The following is a 13,097-nucleotide window of genomic DNA, read 5'->3' on the forward strand; positions in this document are numbered from 1 at the left end:
TAAAAGAATTAAGCGGTGTTTCCAGGGTACACGACATGGGTACCACCGAATACTTTTATTATTTGGGTACCTTAGAAAAGGGAGCCAACACACACAAGGCTTATACAAAACTTTAAATTTCATTAATGTAATTTTATTTAATAGTTTTCTTATAAGATAGAAGAATTAATCAATTTGGTAGGAATATTTCTTTACGAAAAAAACAGAACAACGTCTGTCGGGTCAGATAGTATAAATATATAGGAATTTTAGATAGCTACTCACATGATTGGTTTACCCTTGCCATAATTTTGTTGATGTTCATATTTATAAGTTGGGTCTAAACAGATCCCTGCAGATAATATAATATTTGCGTAAATCAATAATCTCATCTTATCCGAGACATAACGTTGCGTAATAATTCATAAATATTATCCAAACAAAAAACACATTACAGCGAGGTCACACTATACGATATTTCATACACCTACAGCTACGAAAACCACAATACCTATTAAATCGGAGCTGTAAAATTTTATGCTGCCTTCATGAATATAATTGAAAAGTTACATAATGTAATCCGATATTAAACTATAAAGTCATTTTATATTAGCTTTAAGATAAAGTTAAATATAGTAGATAATGTACTTCGATGCACAGAAAATGAATAATAACTTTAAGTTTCTCTTTACCAATTCAACCCATAGATAATTTTATACGTCTAGATAGAGACCCTCGCTATAAGGCAATGCATAAAAACCGGCTAAGTCTTCATGACAGCTACGACTTATTGCGAACTCTGGTTACTGAAAATAGAGGCTTACAGTTCACCGCTATTTTTTTCGAAGTGCTTACAGCTGTCACAGTCTACCTAGACCTATAAATTATCGAAGTTTACATAATAGTTATCATAGCAAACGTTCAGGGTGTGTACAGACTTATTGGTACCAGTTTTGGCAAGGATGCGTCTTACAAGCGAGGTTCATAAAAATTCCAGTATTTTAAACTGTTAAACCAACATTGTATTCTTACTGACACTGCATTAGATCCATAAACGTAACAGTTTTTGTTCTCGGCTTCCATTGCATTTTTTTCATTAGATTCATTCATACTGACAAAAAAATCAAATGAAAAGTACCTAGCTAGCCAGCGTGCTGGCGACAGACAGAATGCTGAGAGTTTCATGGACCGAGGTTCGAACCAACGTCCATTCTCCAAGAACTTCTTCGGACTTCTTCTTCTTCTTCATAAGTTCTTCGGACACGTCTCCCGCCCGGAGAGTGAGTGCATTGAGCGACTTGTCGTGCAGGGCAAAGTGGAGGCCACCAGAAGGCGAGGAAGGTCACCCATACGATGGACCGACCAAATTAAGTCTGCTGTGGGCGGTCCATTGAACGAGTGCACCAGACTGTCGGCCAGCAGGGAAAAGTGGCGAATTCTTGTGGGGCGAATCACATCTGTCTCAAAAGATTTCACTTCGTGATGACCACGACCGCTCTGTCAAGAGTGTAATGACGAAGAAGAAGAGACACCGTAGCGTACAACGCATGGGGGACCATCTCTCAAGTGGACATTAAAAAAATTATCCTGAATGATAGGATGAGCCTGATCGGACGAAATCTGTCATTAGAGCAAAGGGAAGAAGTTATTATTTAAAAATATATATGCCGTTGAGTGTAATTTTAAAATTAAGCTTGCTCAATATGTTATCGGACAGTTTAGTCACTAAACTTTAGTGTTTATATTATGTATAGAACGTCATTGTTTATATTCAATGGGTTCAGAGCGCCTTAGACATTACCCTTGGAGGCGCAATTTGAAATCCCGCACTATCCTTAAATTTTGACGTTTCGTGAAACTTTTTGTTTGAACATTAATAAATTATTGATTCTCACACATTGTTCTCATTTTTGCACGAAGCGTCAGTGAGCTACTTCTAAAAAGAGAAATTTTTATATTGACACTTGTCATAATTAATGTCAAAGTTTTACGGGAATGTCAAAGTTTTAAGGGACTGTCAAAGACAGCTGTTGACCTGTTGTAGACAAATGAACCGAATAATGAAATTTTTTTGTTTACAAATTAGTGAATTACAATTTTCATTTATTTTACAATACTGATTATATATCATATACAAAATATTGAATTAGTATTCTACCTTACTCTCACTTTGTTTTTGAATCTTTAGTATTTAGACTCCTGTTCGTAATATAATCTTTACATATACTGTCCTTATTTTTGTTTACTTATCAATATATATATTTTTTAAATATGTGGAATGGAAAAGTATTAAAGTTATTAACAAATAAAACTCTAAAACATTCCATCCTATACAAAAGAATAACACGACTAATATCAGTACAAACACAGTGTTTACAACAGCGAGCAGAAGTGCTAGATAATTTAAAGAATAAACAAAATGTGGCTAATATTCTTCAAGATAGTAGCTCCTTCACGTATAGATCCCACACATGTGGTGAGTTAAGACAATATCATGCAGGGGAAAAAGTTCTTCTTTGTGGCTGGGTCCAGTTTGTACGGCTCTCAAAGTTTCTTCTTTTAAGAGACTCATACGGTCTTACACAGTGTGTTGTTAGTAATCCTGATATCTCTATATCCAATATACCTCTCGAGACTATTGTAAAAATTGAAGGAACAGTAATATCAAGACCAAATGAGATGATCAACAAAGCCATGGAGACAGGAGAAATCGAGGTGACCATAGAAAATTTAGATATCTTAAATACAGTTGATAAGTTACCTTTTAATTTACGAGAGTATCAAAAACCTAAGGAACAAATGAGAATGCAATACCGCTATATTGATCTAAGGTTTCCTGAAATGCAGTACAATTTGAGAAAGCGCTCCCAAATGTTGCATAACATGAGGAAATTTCTTATAGAGAAACACAACTTCTGTGAAGTAGAGACTCCAACATTGTTTTGCCGCACTCCAGGTGGCGCTAGGGAGTTTGTTGTTCCAACACACCATCATGGTATGTTCTACTCACTAGTACAAAGTCCCCAACAATTTAAACAGATGCTTATGTCTGGTGGGGTTGACAGATACTTCCAGTTAGCCAGATGCTATAGAGATGAGGCTACAAGACCTGATAGACAGCCTGAGTTCACTCAACTTGATATTGAATTGTCATTTACATCACAAGATGGAATATTGTCACTGATTGAACAATTACTCTATGAAACTTTCATCAAAGAGTTACCTAAGCCACCATTTTTAAGAATGACATATAAAGACTCCTTAGAAAAGTATGGAACAGATAAACCCAACTTAACTTATGACCTTCAGTTAAAAAATGTAACAAATATATTTAGTAAAAGTAATGAGGATTTTGGAGCTTATATAATTCCTTATCCAATTTTATTTGGTAAACTGACAACAAAGTATAAAGAGAAAATTAACGAATTGAAAAAGAAGTACAATGTGAAAGTTGTATTAAATGAAAATATAATAAAAGAATTTGGTGTAGATACTTGTAATAGAATAAAAGATAAAATAGGTCATGACCATTCTTGTGTATTGGCAATTGGTAATGCGGAAAATGTGTGTTTGTGTTTGGGTGATATAAGACAATTATTAGCACCTTTATTGAAGTCCAAGGAACTTTTGATTATTGAAGATAAAATGACACCATTATGGGTAGTTGATTTCCCATTATTTATCAAAGGTGAATGTGGACTGGAGACATGTCACCATCCATTCACAGCCCCACATCCAGATGACATACATTTGTTAGAAACGGCACCATCAAAGATGAGATCACTTGCATATGATTTAGTTTTGAACGGCAATGAAGTAGGTGGTGGCTCAATACGGATACACAATGTTGAGCTACAGGAAAGAGTTTTGCGGTTGTTGAATATAGATGCCAGTTCATTGACACATTTCTTAAATGCATTGAAGAGTGGCTGTCCACCTCATGGAGGTATAGCTCTCGGTATTGACAGATTAGTGTCCATTGCTTGTGGGGTGGAGTCAATCAGGGATGTTATAGCATTTCCAAAGTCCCATGAGGGCAAAGACCCATTGTCGGGTGCACCAAATACTATCAGTGATGAAGATAAGAGATATTATCATATAAAAATATCTGACTGAATATTAATAAAACTAGTAAGATTATTACCTAGTTTTTAGTACCTATTTATTTAAATTTGCTTTATTTTTTACTTCGACTGTATAGATACAAATGTTTTCATTATTGTAAAAGTCTCACACTTGTAAATATGTCTTGATAAGCATCTAGAAATTGTAAATGAATAATTTTTAGTTTATTAAAATGCTTAACAAAATATACTTGGTTTGGGTTTATTCCATATCTTTGAATCACATAATTATAAAAAAATATGTATTTAAAATAAGTTAAATAATAATATAATATTGGTAGCTTAGGTAGGTAGCAATAATAACAGCTTTAAAATATTATTGAAAGACTTGAATTTCTTTTTGTTACTATTTTACACTTTTAAGTTACCTATCTAATATGATATATTTTTAAGAGTATGTATTGAGATATAAAGTGAGCTGACGAATTGATGACCGCGAATTCTGCTGAACAAAGTCTATGTGCCAATCCAACTTTAATATAGGTAGTTGGGCCACATTGAATTTTATCAACTAAACTAATGAGAAAACCTTATTTAAAGAGAGAACTTAATCGTTTCTTTTTTAATTGGTTAAAATTCACTAGATTACTTCAAGTTAATAAAAATATCTATCAAGCAAATCAAAAAGGCAGTGATACTTTATACTTACAATAAAAACTTGTAACTGTGTTACACAAAAATAATATGAGGGCAAAGGGTATATATTACTGTAAGGGTACCGATCGGCTTGATTCTCTAGCATTGCGTAGAGATGTGGGTTCTCTCTGCATCTTCTACCGCATTTATCAGTGCAGGGGAGTGCTCAGAGGAGCTGTTCGGGTTGATTCCAGCGGCCGAATTCCACCACCGGATATTACGTGCAAAGTACCATCCGCATCACGTAGACGTCTGGCATTCCACAACCGTGCGTTTTGCACAAATTTCTTGCCTCGCACAGCCACTTTGTGGAATCAACTACCGGCAGCGGTCTTCCCGAACAGACACGACTCGGGGACCTTCAAGAAAAAAGCATACTCCCACCTTAAAGGCCGGAAACGCACTTCTTGACACACCTGTTGTTGCGGATGTCCATGGGCGGTTGCCTCACTTCTCCCCAACCCGTGAGTCTCTTGCCCGTTTGCCCCCTCTCATATAAAAAAAAATATTAACTACTGTATTTGTTGCATACTTTACTAGGTATTTTTAAGGGACGTAATATGTCTAACTGTAACTGACCTTATATATGTTAAGCAGTATCATCAACCATAGCAGTGATAAATAATACAAGCAACACAAAATGACCTAAGAAGTAGCGTTATGCGACATGACCCTGATCGCATAACTCTGTGCTCGTCACCATGAGACTTAAGAGAGGTCTCATGTGCCCGTAATAACACGAACACTCTTATCTTTCAAACTGGACCACAACAGTAGGTAGGTATGTACAAATGCACGTTTTGCAGCAGAAATACCTATTTAAGATTATTACGAAAATTTAAACCAACAGAAATTTTATGAATATTCTACCGTTGGATGACTCTCCGCGGTAGTGGCCGCCATAGCCCCGACCTTTTCGCTGGAAAACTGTCGGCATAGAGAATTTTTTTCATAAATAAATTAGTTTCCAGACGATTAGTTGTGAGTTCAGAAGTCTTTCGGTGAAGGACGCGTTTAACGCCTACTTCTATTTAAAGAGAATGTCTTTGGCCTCACTCTATGCCGTTTCCATCCTTCATGTAGGCACGCAAAAAAACTTAGCAGAATTTACACTAAATATATTCCTTAGATTTTAATTCGCTGCACGTTCATCTTTCACAAACGTAGGTAAACATGACATTCATTAGACTACCGCCATTAAAACTCGAAGTATATATATATATAATTAGAAGGCATCGAAATTTATTTTTTTATTTATTTCTCCACTAGGGGAGACCGGGGAGATTTGAATCAGTATCTACCGATTTCTGGAATCTTAAAACCGTTAGCGACTTCGTAAAGTCGCTTTTCAATCACTTGCCCTATGATTCCCTGGGGCATGATGAGAACAGGGAAGTCACAAGGCCCAGGAGTGCTGTAAGAGTTGAATATGGTCTAAATGCCCTCCTCCTGCCCAGGCGTTCAACCAAATGCTTTGTAATTTTGCCCGAGTCATTTATAAAAAACATTAAGTAATATTCAAGTGCTTCCTGCCCAAGACAAATAAAGTCTATATTGTTGTCTTATGAGTATGTAGATTTTTTGAATTTTTATATTTTATTGGATATTTTGCCGGCTAGATTATGGGTACCACAACGGCGCCTATTTCTGCCGTGAAGCAGTAATGTGTAAGCATTACTGTGTTTCGGTCTGAAGTAATTTCACTAGCTACGGCAGCTAGTGAAATTACTGGGCAAATGAGACTTAACATCTTGTGTCAAGGTGACGAGCGCAGTTGTAGTGCCGCTCAGAATTTTTGGGGGTTTCAAGAATCCTGAGCGGTACTGCATTGTAATGGGCAGGGCGTATCAATTACCATCAGCTGAACGTCCTGCTCGTCTTGTCCCTTATTTTCATTTTAAAAAAACACATTTAATTGGGCAATGATACCTAAGCTGTATTTGTCCTTTTTGAAAGAAATAGGGTACTTACCTACATTTAAATGAAAGTTAAAAAATGTTATTTATTTAAATCAATCTTTAATCTCAAAATCAGTTTCAAAAAGCTTGTAAATCAACTAATTAAAAAACTAGTGCTTCATCTCCCGAGATAAAATCGTTTGGTATCGGACAGGATTTCATCGAATTCTTTCGCTTACTGCTTCGACCACCTTTTTCGTACGAACACTACGTGGACAACCAGGTCCTTTTCTGTCACAAACACAGGAGGTCTCATTGTCATTTTTATGAAAATCAGGGACGAGACGAACAGGACGTACAGCCGATGGCTATTAATACGCCCTGCCCATTATAATACAATTGCGCTCGTCATTTGCCCAGTAATTTTACTAGCTACGTCGCCCTTCAGATCGAAACACAGTACCTAATGCTTAGACATTAGGTGCGTATGGAGAATTAATTGATAGATATTTTAAAAATTAATTGCATTTGACTCCATACCTACTTTGCGTAATGCAACAGCGGTTCTCTTTATCACCCCAATCCATTATCGCAAAATATTGTACAATTTACTGGCGGTAAAATGAGAAAACACAATGAATAATCATAATATAAAAATGACAGATTCCAAATTCAAATGTAATATTTAGTTTATTTTTAATTGGAACAGTATCTATAGCCAGACTAACTAGATGAACTGTTCAAATTATTGGACGGTAGAAAATAGTTAAAACAGCAGCTTGATTAATTAAATTATTTTATTAATGAAAGTCAAGAGTATGAGCCAACTCGGGGCATTCCCAGGTCGGTGTGCACGGGGCCTGTGAAGTCTTCCTCAGATAATTGGTCTTGCACACACATCCAGGTTCACAGGCTTTAGCGTCACATTTATACTTGGCTACAAGAGACGTACACGTGTCTGGTGGACATGGCATGCACCTATTGTATTCTTCGTTCGGCGGACAGGATTCTGAAACTATGCATTGATTATAACTATAATTTTTAGGCTCCTCAACAAAGGCCGAAAAGGCTCTTGCAAATTCCGTACTAAGTGTTCCAACACCATGTGACAGTTGTAACAGTCAGTGACGGATGTAGGTAGTAGGTATAGTACCTAGGAACAGTAAAAGTTGAATATCTAATATTTGAATAGGTACTGTATCTAGCAGAAATCCAAGTTTTATTTTATGTTTCGCATAGCTTAGTGTCGAGGACCGGATCGTGTCCATGTCTGAATTAAAAAACCGACTTCAAAAACTGAAAAGTATCCAATAACTAAAAATTTAATTTAATACACCTCTTATGCAAACCCTTACCTTTAATATTAATAAAATACTATTATTTATATGTGCTACTTATTGATAGCTTTGAAGTCGGCGCCAAGCCCTAAACAAAATAAAACTAAATATCATAAACAGCCTACTGTAATTATTTAGCTTGTCTGGCTACGCGTGTCTGTTGCTTGGGTTGTTTTGTTCTAGACGAAGCTATCTCGCTCAAAGTCACGCGTGGCGAGTGTAGGTACCGAAAATTATATTTGGCTAGGCACCGACTTCAAAGCTATCAATATGCAGCACATACAAATAATAGTATTTAATTAATATTAAAGGTAAAGGTTTGCATAAGAGGTGTATTAAATTAAATTTTTATTTATTTGATACTTTTCAGTTTTTGAAGTTGATTTTTTTAAACGTAGTTTTTTTTATTTTTTACTTTTTAGTGTCATTTAATAATAATATATAATCAACCTGATTGAAAACTCCAAAAAAAGACAAACCTACACAGAAAATAATTATGTCATCCAGGTAGACGTAAATTTTCATATAAATGTTCATAAAATGAAAACTACTGGGCCAAACTATGTAAAATATTTAATAATTTTTATGGGACCAAATGGCATCTATTTTGCATCAAACAAAAGAAGAATTACGTATATCGGATCATAAATCTCAGAGTAATCGGTGTACATACATAAAAAAAATACCAATCGAATGGATAACCTCCTCCTTTTTGAAGTCGGTTAAAAACGAGGAATAAAGAGCTACAAGATGGGGCTTCATCACCAAGTGCAAATTGAAGTCCCTACCGACATTCTTGAACTTTTATAAAACAAGTGTCCAACACATGTTTAACTTTTTTGTATTAACAGATATTGTTTAGTTACACATAATATGTACCTGTTGTGATGACAGGACATTCGGATATCGGAATGCACTCATTCTGGTCATTCCTGGCATATCCTTCCCTGCAGTAGCATTTGTCGTTGCACCGAATGTTGACAATCGGACAGTGGGTTTGATTCATTTCGTGCAATGTTGCGCACACGTTGTCGCAGTGGGGTCCACACGAATAATACTCGTTTTCACCATTACATTTCTCTGTATTACAAAATTAAGCTATAATTAGATATCTTCAGCATTTCTTCCAAAAGGCAACACTGGACTTAGTAATCTTAGTAATCGCTTTATGTTTGGTAGGCGCACATTTGTTCATGTGAACAAAAGAAAACTATTACAAAACATACTTAGTTACTACAAATACTAAGGAACTGAAAAGCAACAGAAATTTTTTCTCTACAACACTTTAAAGTTGTTGCGCGTACACCTTCCTTAAAGGCCGGCAACGCTCCTGTGATACCTCTGGTGGTGCAAGAGAATGTGGGCGGCGGCGATCACGTAACACCAGGTGACCCGTGCGCTCGTTTGTCGTCATATTCCATAAAAAAATATATACATTCATACCACCATAGGTTCAACCGTTTATAATATTAAATAATAAAAATAAAAAAATATTTATGTGGCTCTTGTCATTAAACTTACCACAATAATCTTCCAAAATGCACACATTCTGTGAGTTTCGAATGTATCCTTTCTTACAAACGCACTTGGGTCTGCATGGTGTGATAACATCTAAACAGCTAAACTTTATCTCTCGGTTACGACAAGACTTCTCCGGGGGACATTCGAATACGCAGTCTAGGATTTCATTCATGGAGCACAGCATCGGATCACCTTGAAGATAATATAAAATATGCATAAGACAATAAAAATTATAACATCGTTTAATAGAGGATGAACAAGCTAGTGGGCAAGCAAGCCTCATCCGTGAGATCACTACCGCCCACACTCTCTTGAAACAAGTACTGCATGCAGAAACTTTTACGCAAATGTCTATTCGTCATGCTCGCTACTCCTAAACGGGCCTAAACTGTTGTTGTATTTGTTGTATGCACTTTCTAATTGTGACAGTAATCACGACCATCATGTTTAAGAAGCATCCTTACACAAACAATGAATAATTCAAGCTGTAAAGGTTGATGCATACAATACAGGATACCATTCAAAATCTGTCTATTTCGGATATTAGTCGGAATAGAAACACAAACAAATTAGTTTAAACAGTGTAGGTAGGTATTATGATTTAAGTGAAATCTGTGTTATTTGTACATTACGCACCGACACTCAAATGGATTATATAATTATATTAATAAGTATAAGAAAAGTTTTAATGCTCGTTAAATAATATATTATTTAGGTAAGGCTCACCATAACATTGTACTGCAAACAGGAAAATTACACAACAAAATAACTGCGAATACATGATTCACGGACAGTGGACTTGTTCTGGGACGAGTATTGAACGCAGATTTATTTATATACGCAGAATATAATATTATTATTTTTGTTTCAACGGTATTACCCAACATACAAGGTTTATTACCGCGAATAATGTTACCAATTTTATCAGCGTTAGAGGAAAGAAATTCGTGGATTAAATGAGGTAGGTGGACCAATAATAAGAATTAAGTGCTTATTAAAAGTAGAACATTAGGGTGTTTTTATTAAAAAAAAATAGTTTTTAATAATACTTATAGTAAACATTAGTATCTACTAACAAACACTTACCAATTATGAAATTTGAAGTTAAAATGAATAGTTAATTAATAGTTTAATAATGAAAGTAGCAGTAGCAAATATTAAATATTTTTTAATTAAGTATTAACCTAAATTTTCCAAATTAAAATCATGCGTCCCTCTGGTGTTGCATGCAAGTGTGTGGGGGGTAGGGATCACTTATTATTAGTTCACCCGAACGCTCGTTTGTACTTCGCTTTCATAAAATAAGAGATAATCGATAGAAAAAAGTAGATAGGCAGGTAAAAAAGTATTCTAATCTAGTAGATAGTTACCTACACACATCCTACACAGTAGTAGTAGTAATTACTCACTATCACTATGTTTATGAATATATTATTAGTAGGTATCTAGTTCTCTAGGCCGGAAAGGGATGTACGGTCTGCAATGTGCAATTTTTCTTAAATATATTATACCTACCTTTTTACAACAATATTAAAATATATATCTAAATTACAGTATGGAACTAACTTATCTATACTAATATTATAAAGCTGCAGTGTTTGTTAGTTTGTTTGAACGCGCTAATCTCTGGTACTACTGGTCCGATTTGAATGATTCTTTCAGTGTTGGGTAGTCCATTTATCGAGGAAGGCTATAGGCTATGTTTTCAAAATTAGGGATCCGTAATAAAATTGCTATTTTGTAATACAAGGTGTAAAATCGAAAATCTATTTTTGCGTGCGCTGCAAAAACTATTGACAATAGAACAAAATGATGTACAGGCTATAATATAGGCAATATTTTATTACTTATAAAACTATCGCGTGAATTATACTTTATATGGCAACACAACGTTTGCCGGGTCAGCTAGTATGAAATAAATGTAGGTAGCATATTTGCTGACGTAAAATTCTCGTGTCGCGGTGTTTGTAGTTAAACTCCTCCAAAACGGCTTGACCGATTCTCATCAAATTTTGTGTGCATATTGGGTATGTCTGAGAATTGGACAACATCTATTTTTCAACGCCCTAAATGTTAAGGGTTTTACCCCAAAAATTTTTTATAATTTTTTTTTTTGACGTAATTTTAGGTTTTTATTTTTTTATGATACAACATTAAAAAATACATACAACTCTAAATTTTCAAACCTCTACGATCAACCCCTATTTTTGTATCGCGATTTTTATATTATTCTGTTCCATTCATAAATCCGCTATAGGGTTCCAAGATAGCAATGGATCAATACTTACAATAATTGCAGTACGATAAATTTGGTAAGTCTAAGAATCGGTTGCATCTACTTTTTACACCCAAAAATTTTTTTATTTCTTTATACGGCAATACAACGTTTGCTGGGTCAGCTAGTATATTATAATACTAAAGAAACCTTACAATATTTCCACTAATTTTCTAAGAACGAAACACTCATATCTATTAGCATTATTAACAAATATTATAAATATTAATATGATATTATGGCGATCCAAAACATATAATATTTATTATATTATTGATAATATTTTACACGACCACGAATATCTGGATATTTAGGAGTGTCAAATGTAACGATGAATACAAAAACTTTAAATTCTAATATAGTTCAACAAAAATAACAACTAACAAACCCATTTATTATTAAGAGTGTGTCAATATTATTATTATTTGATTACCAACATTTAATGGTAACAAAACGCTACCTCTCACGATACCATCGAGGCTCGGTGGGGGTTATCGGTAGGAAGTCTACTCCAATACGATATAAAAAAAATACAATTAAGTGAACTACAAAAAATAAATACTTAAATCCAATGCTTTTTTCTGAAAATTTCTTCGCGTGTCATTATTCGCATGCCACAGCTTCAAACACGTCATCACTGCTGATTTAATGTGGTTTATTACGGGATTACTTTACTGCATTATCACTATGGGCTCTGTAAATGCGGATATGGTCATTGAAAACGTATTGGTACCTTTTGAAAACAGGAGGCATAAAATTATGTTAAAAGTTTTATGCGAGGTATGTTCAATACGCTCAGTTGAGAATTGAGATATGTAATATGTCAACGGGAGGCGAAGATCAGTCTCCATGTGAAATAATAAGACTGGCCATCTTAAGATGGAGCAAAACTCTCCAAATTAAGACGCGAGAATGGAAAAAGGTGCGGAAGAGTGAGAGTGCTCGTGGAATAATTCTTCAACTCACATTAAGTTGATTTCTTTCTTACTGGTTTTATAATAGCTCTTTCAGGGCCGCTGCCATAATATAAAGGAGAAGAGAATTACTCCCCTTGGTCGAATAGGGAAAAATTAACTATCTAGTTTATTATTAATATAAATCGTCCCATCTCACACAAATAATTTGCACCAACACCGAATCGTGAGTAAACCCGATGTAAATAAATTTAACAATAGGTATCTCACGAACGTTTTAATAATTTAATTTTTATTGTTACATCGGATTCATGGTTTCTTTCATTGGGATGAAGTATATTTATTATATATTTTATATATATATATAACAATTTTACTTTTTATAATATGTAGAATATGATATGTATAGTATG

The 13,097-nt window shown here is 34.7% G+C and overlaps 2 protein-coding genes across 2 annotated transcripts; one reads left to right on the forward strand and one right to left on the reverse strand.

The window, feature by feature from the left end:
- Positions 1-2,022: 2,022 nt before the first annotated feature.
- On the forward strand, positions 2,023-4,293 carry LOC126970451 (aspartate--tRNA ligase, mitochondrial). Its single transcript, XM_050816352.1, has one exon. It carries the CDS (start codon positions 2,251-2,253, stop codon positions 4,093-4,095), a length of 1,845 nt encoding a protein of 614 aa, XP_050672309.1. The 5' UTR covers positions 2,023-2,250; the 3' UTR covers positions 4,096-4,293.
- Positions 4,294-7,416: 3,123 nt separating this feature from the next.
- Positions 7,417-10,366, reverse strand: LOC126970845 (inducible metalloproteinase inhibitor protein-like). Its single transcript, XM_050816996.1, has 4 exons — positions 10,222-10,366; positions 9,496-9,687; positions 8,854-9,054; positions 7,417-7,652 (listed from the first exon to the last, which is right to left on the reverse strand). The coding sequence occupies exons 1-4, from the start codon at positions 10,274-10,276 to the stop codon at positions 7,438-7,440; spliced, it is 663 nt and encodes a 220-aa protein (XP_050672953.1). The 5' UTR covers positions 10,277-10,366; the 3' UTR covers positions 7,417-7,437.
- Between the last annotated feature and the right edge of the window lie 2,731 nt (positions 10,367-13,097).

Source organism: Leptidea sinapis, chromosome 1 (assembly GCF_905404315.1).
Source record: "Leptidea sinapis chromosome 1, ilLepSina1.1, whole genome shotgun sequence".
NCBI classification, from domain to species: Eukaryota; Metazoa; Arthropoda; class Insecta; order Lepidoptera; family Pieridae; genus Leptidea; species Leptidea sinapis.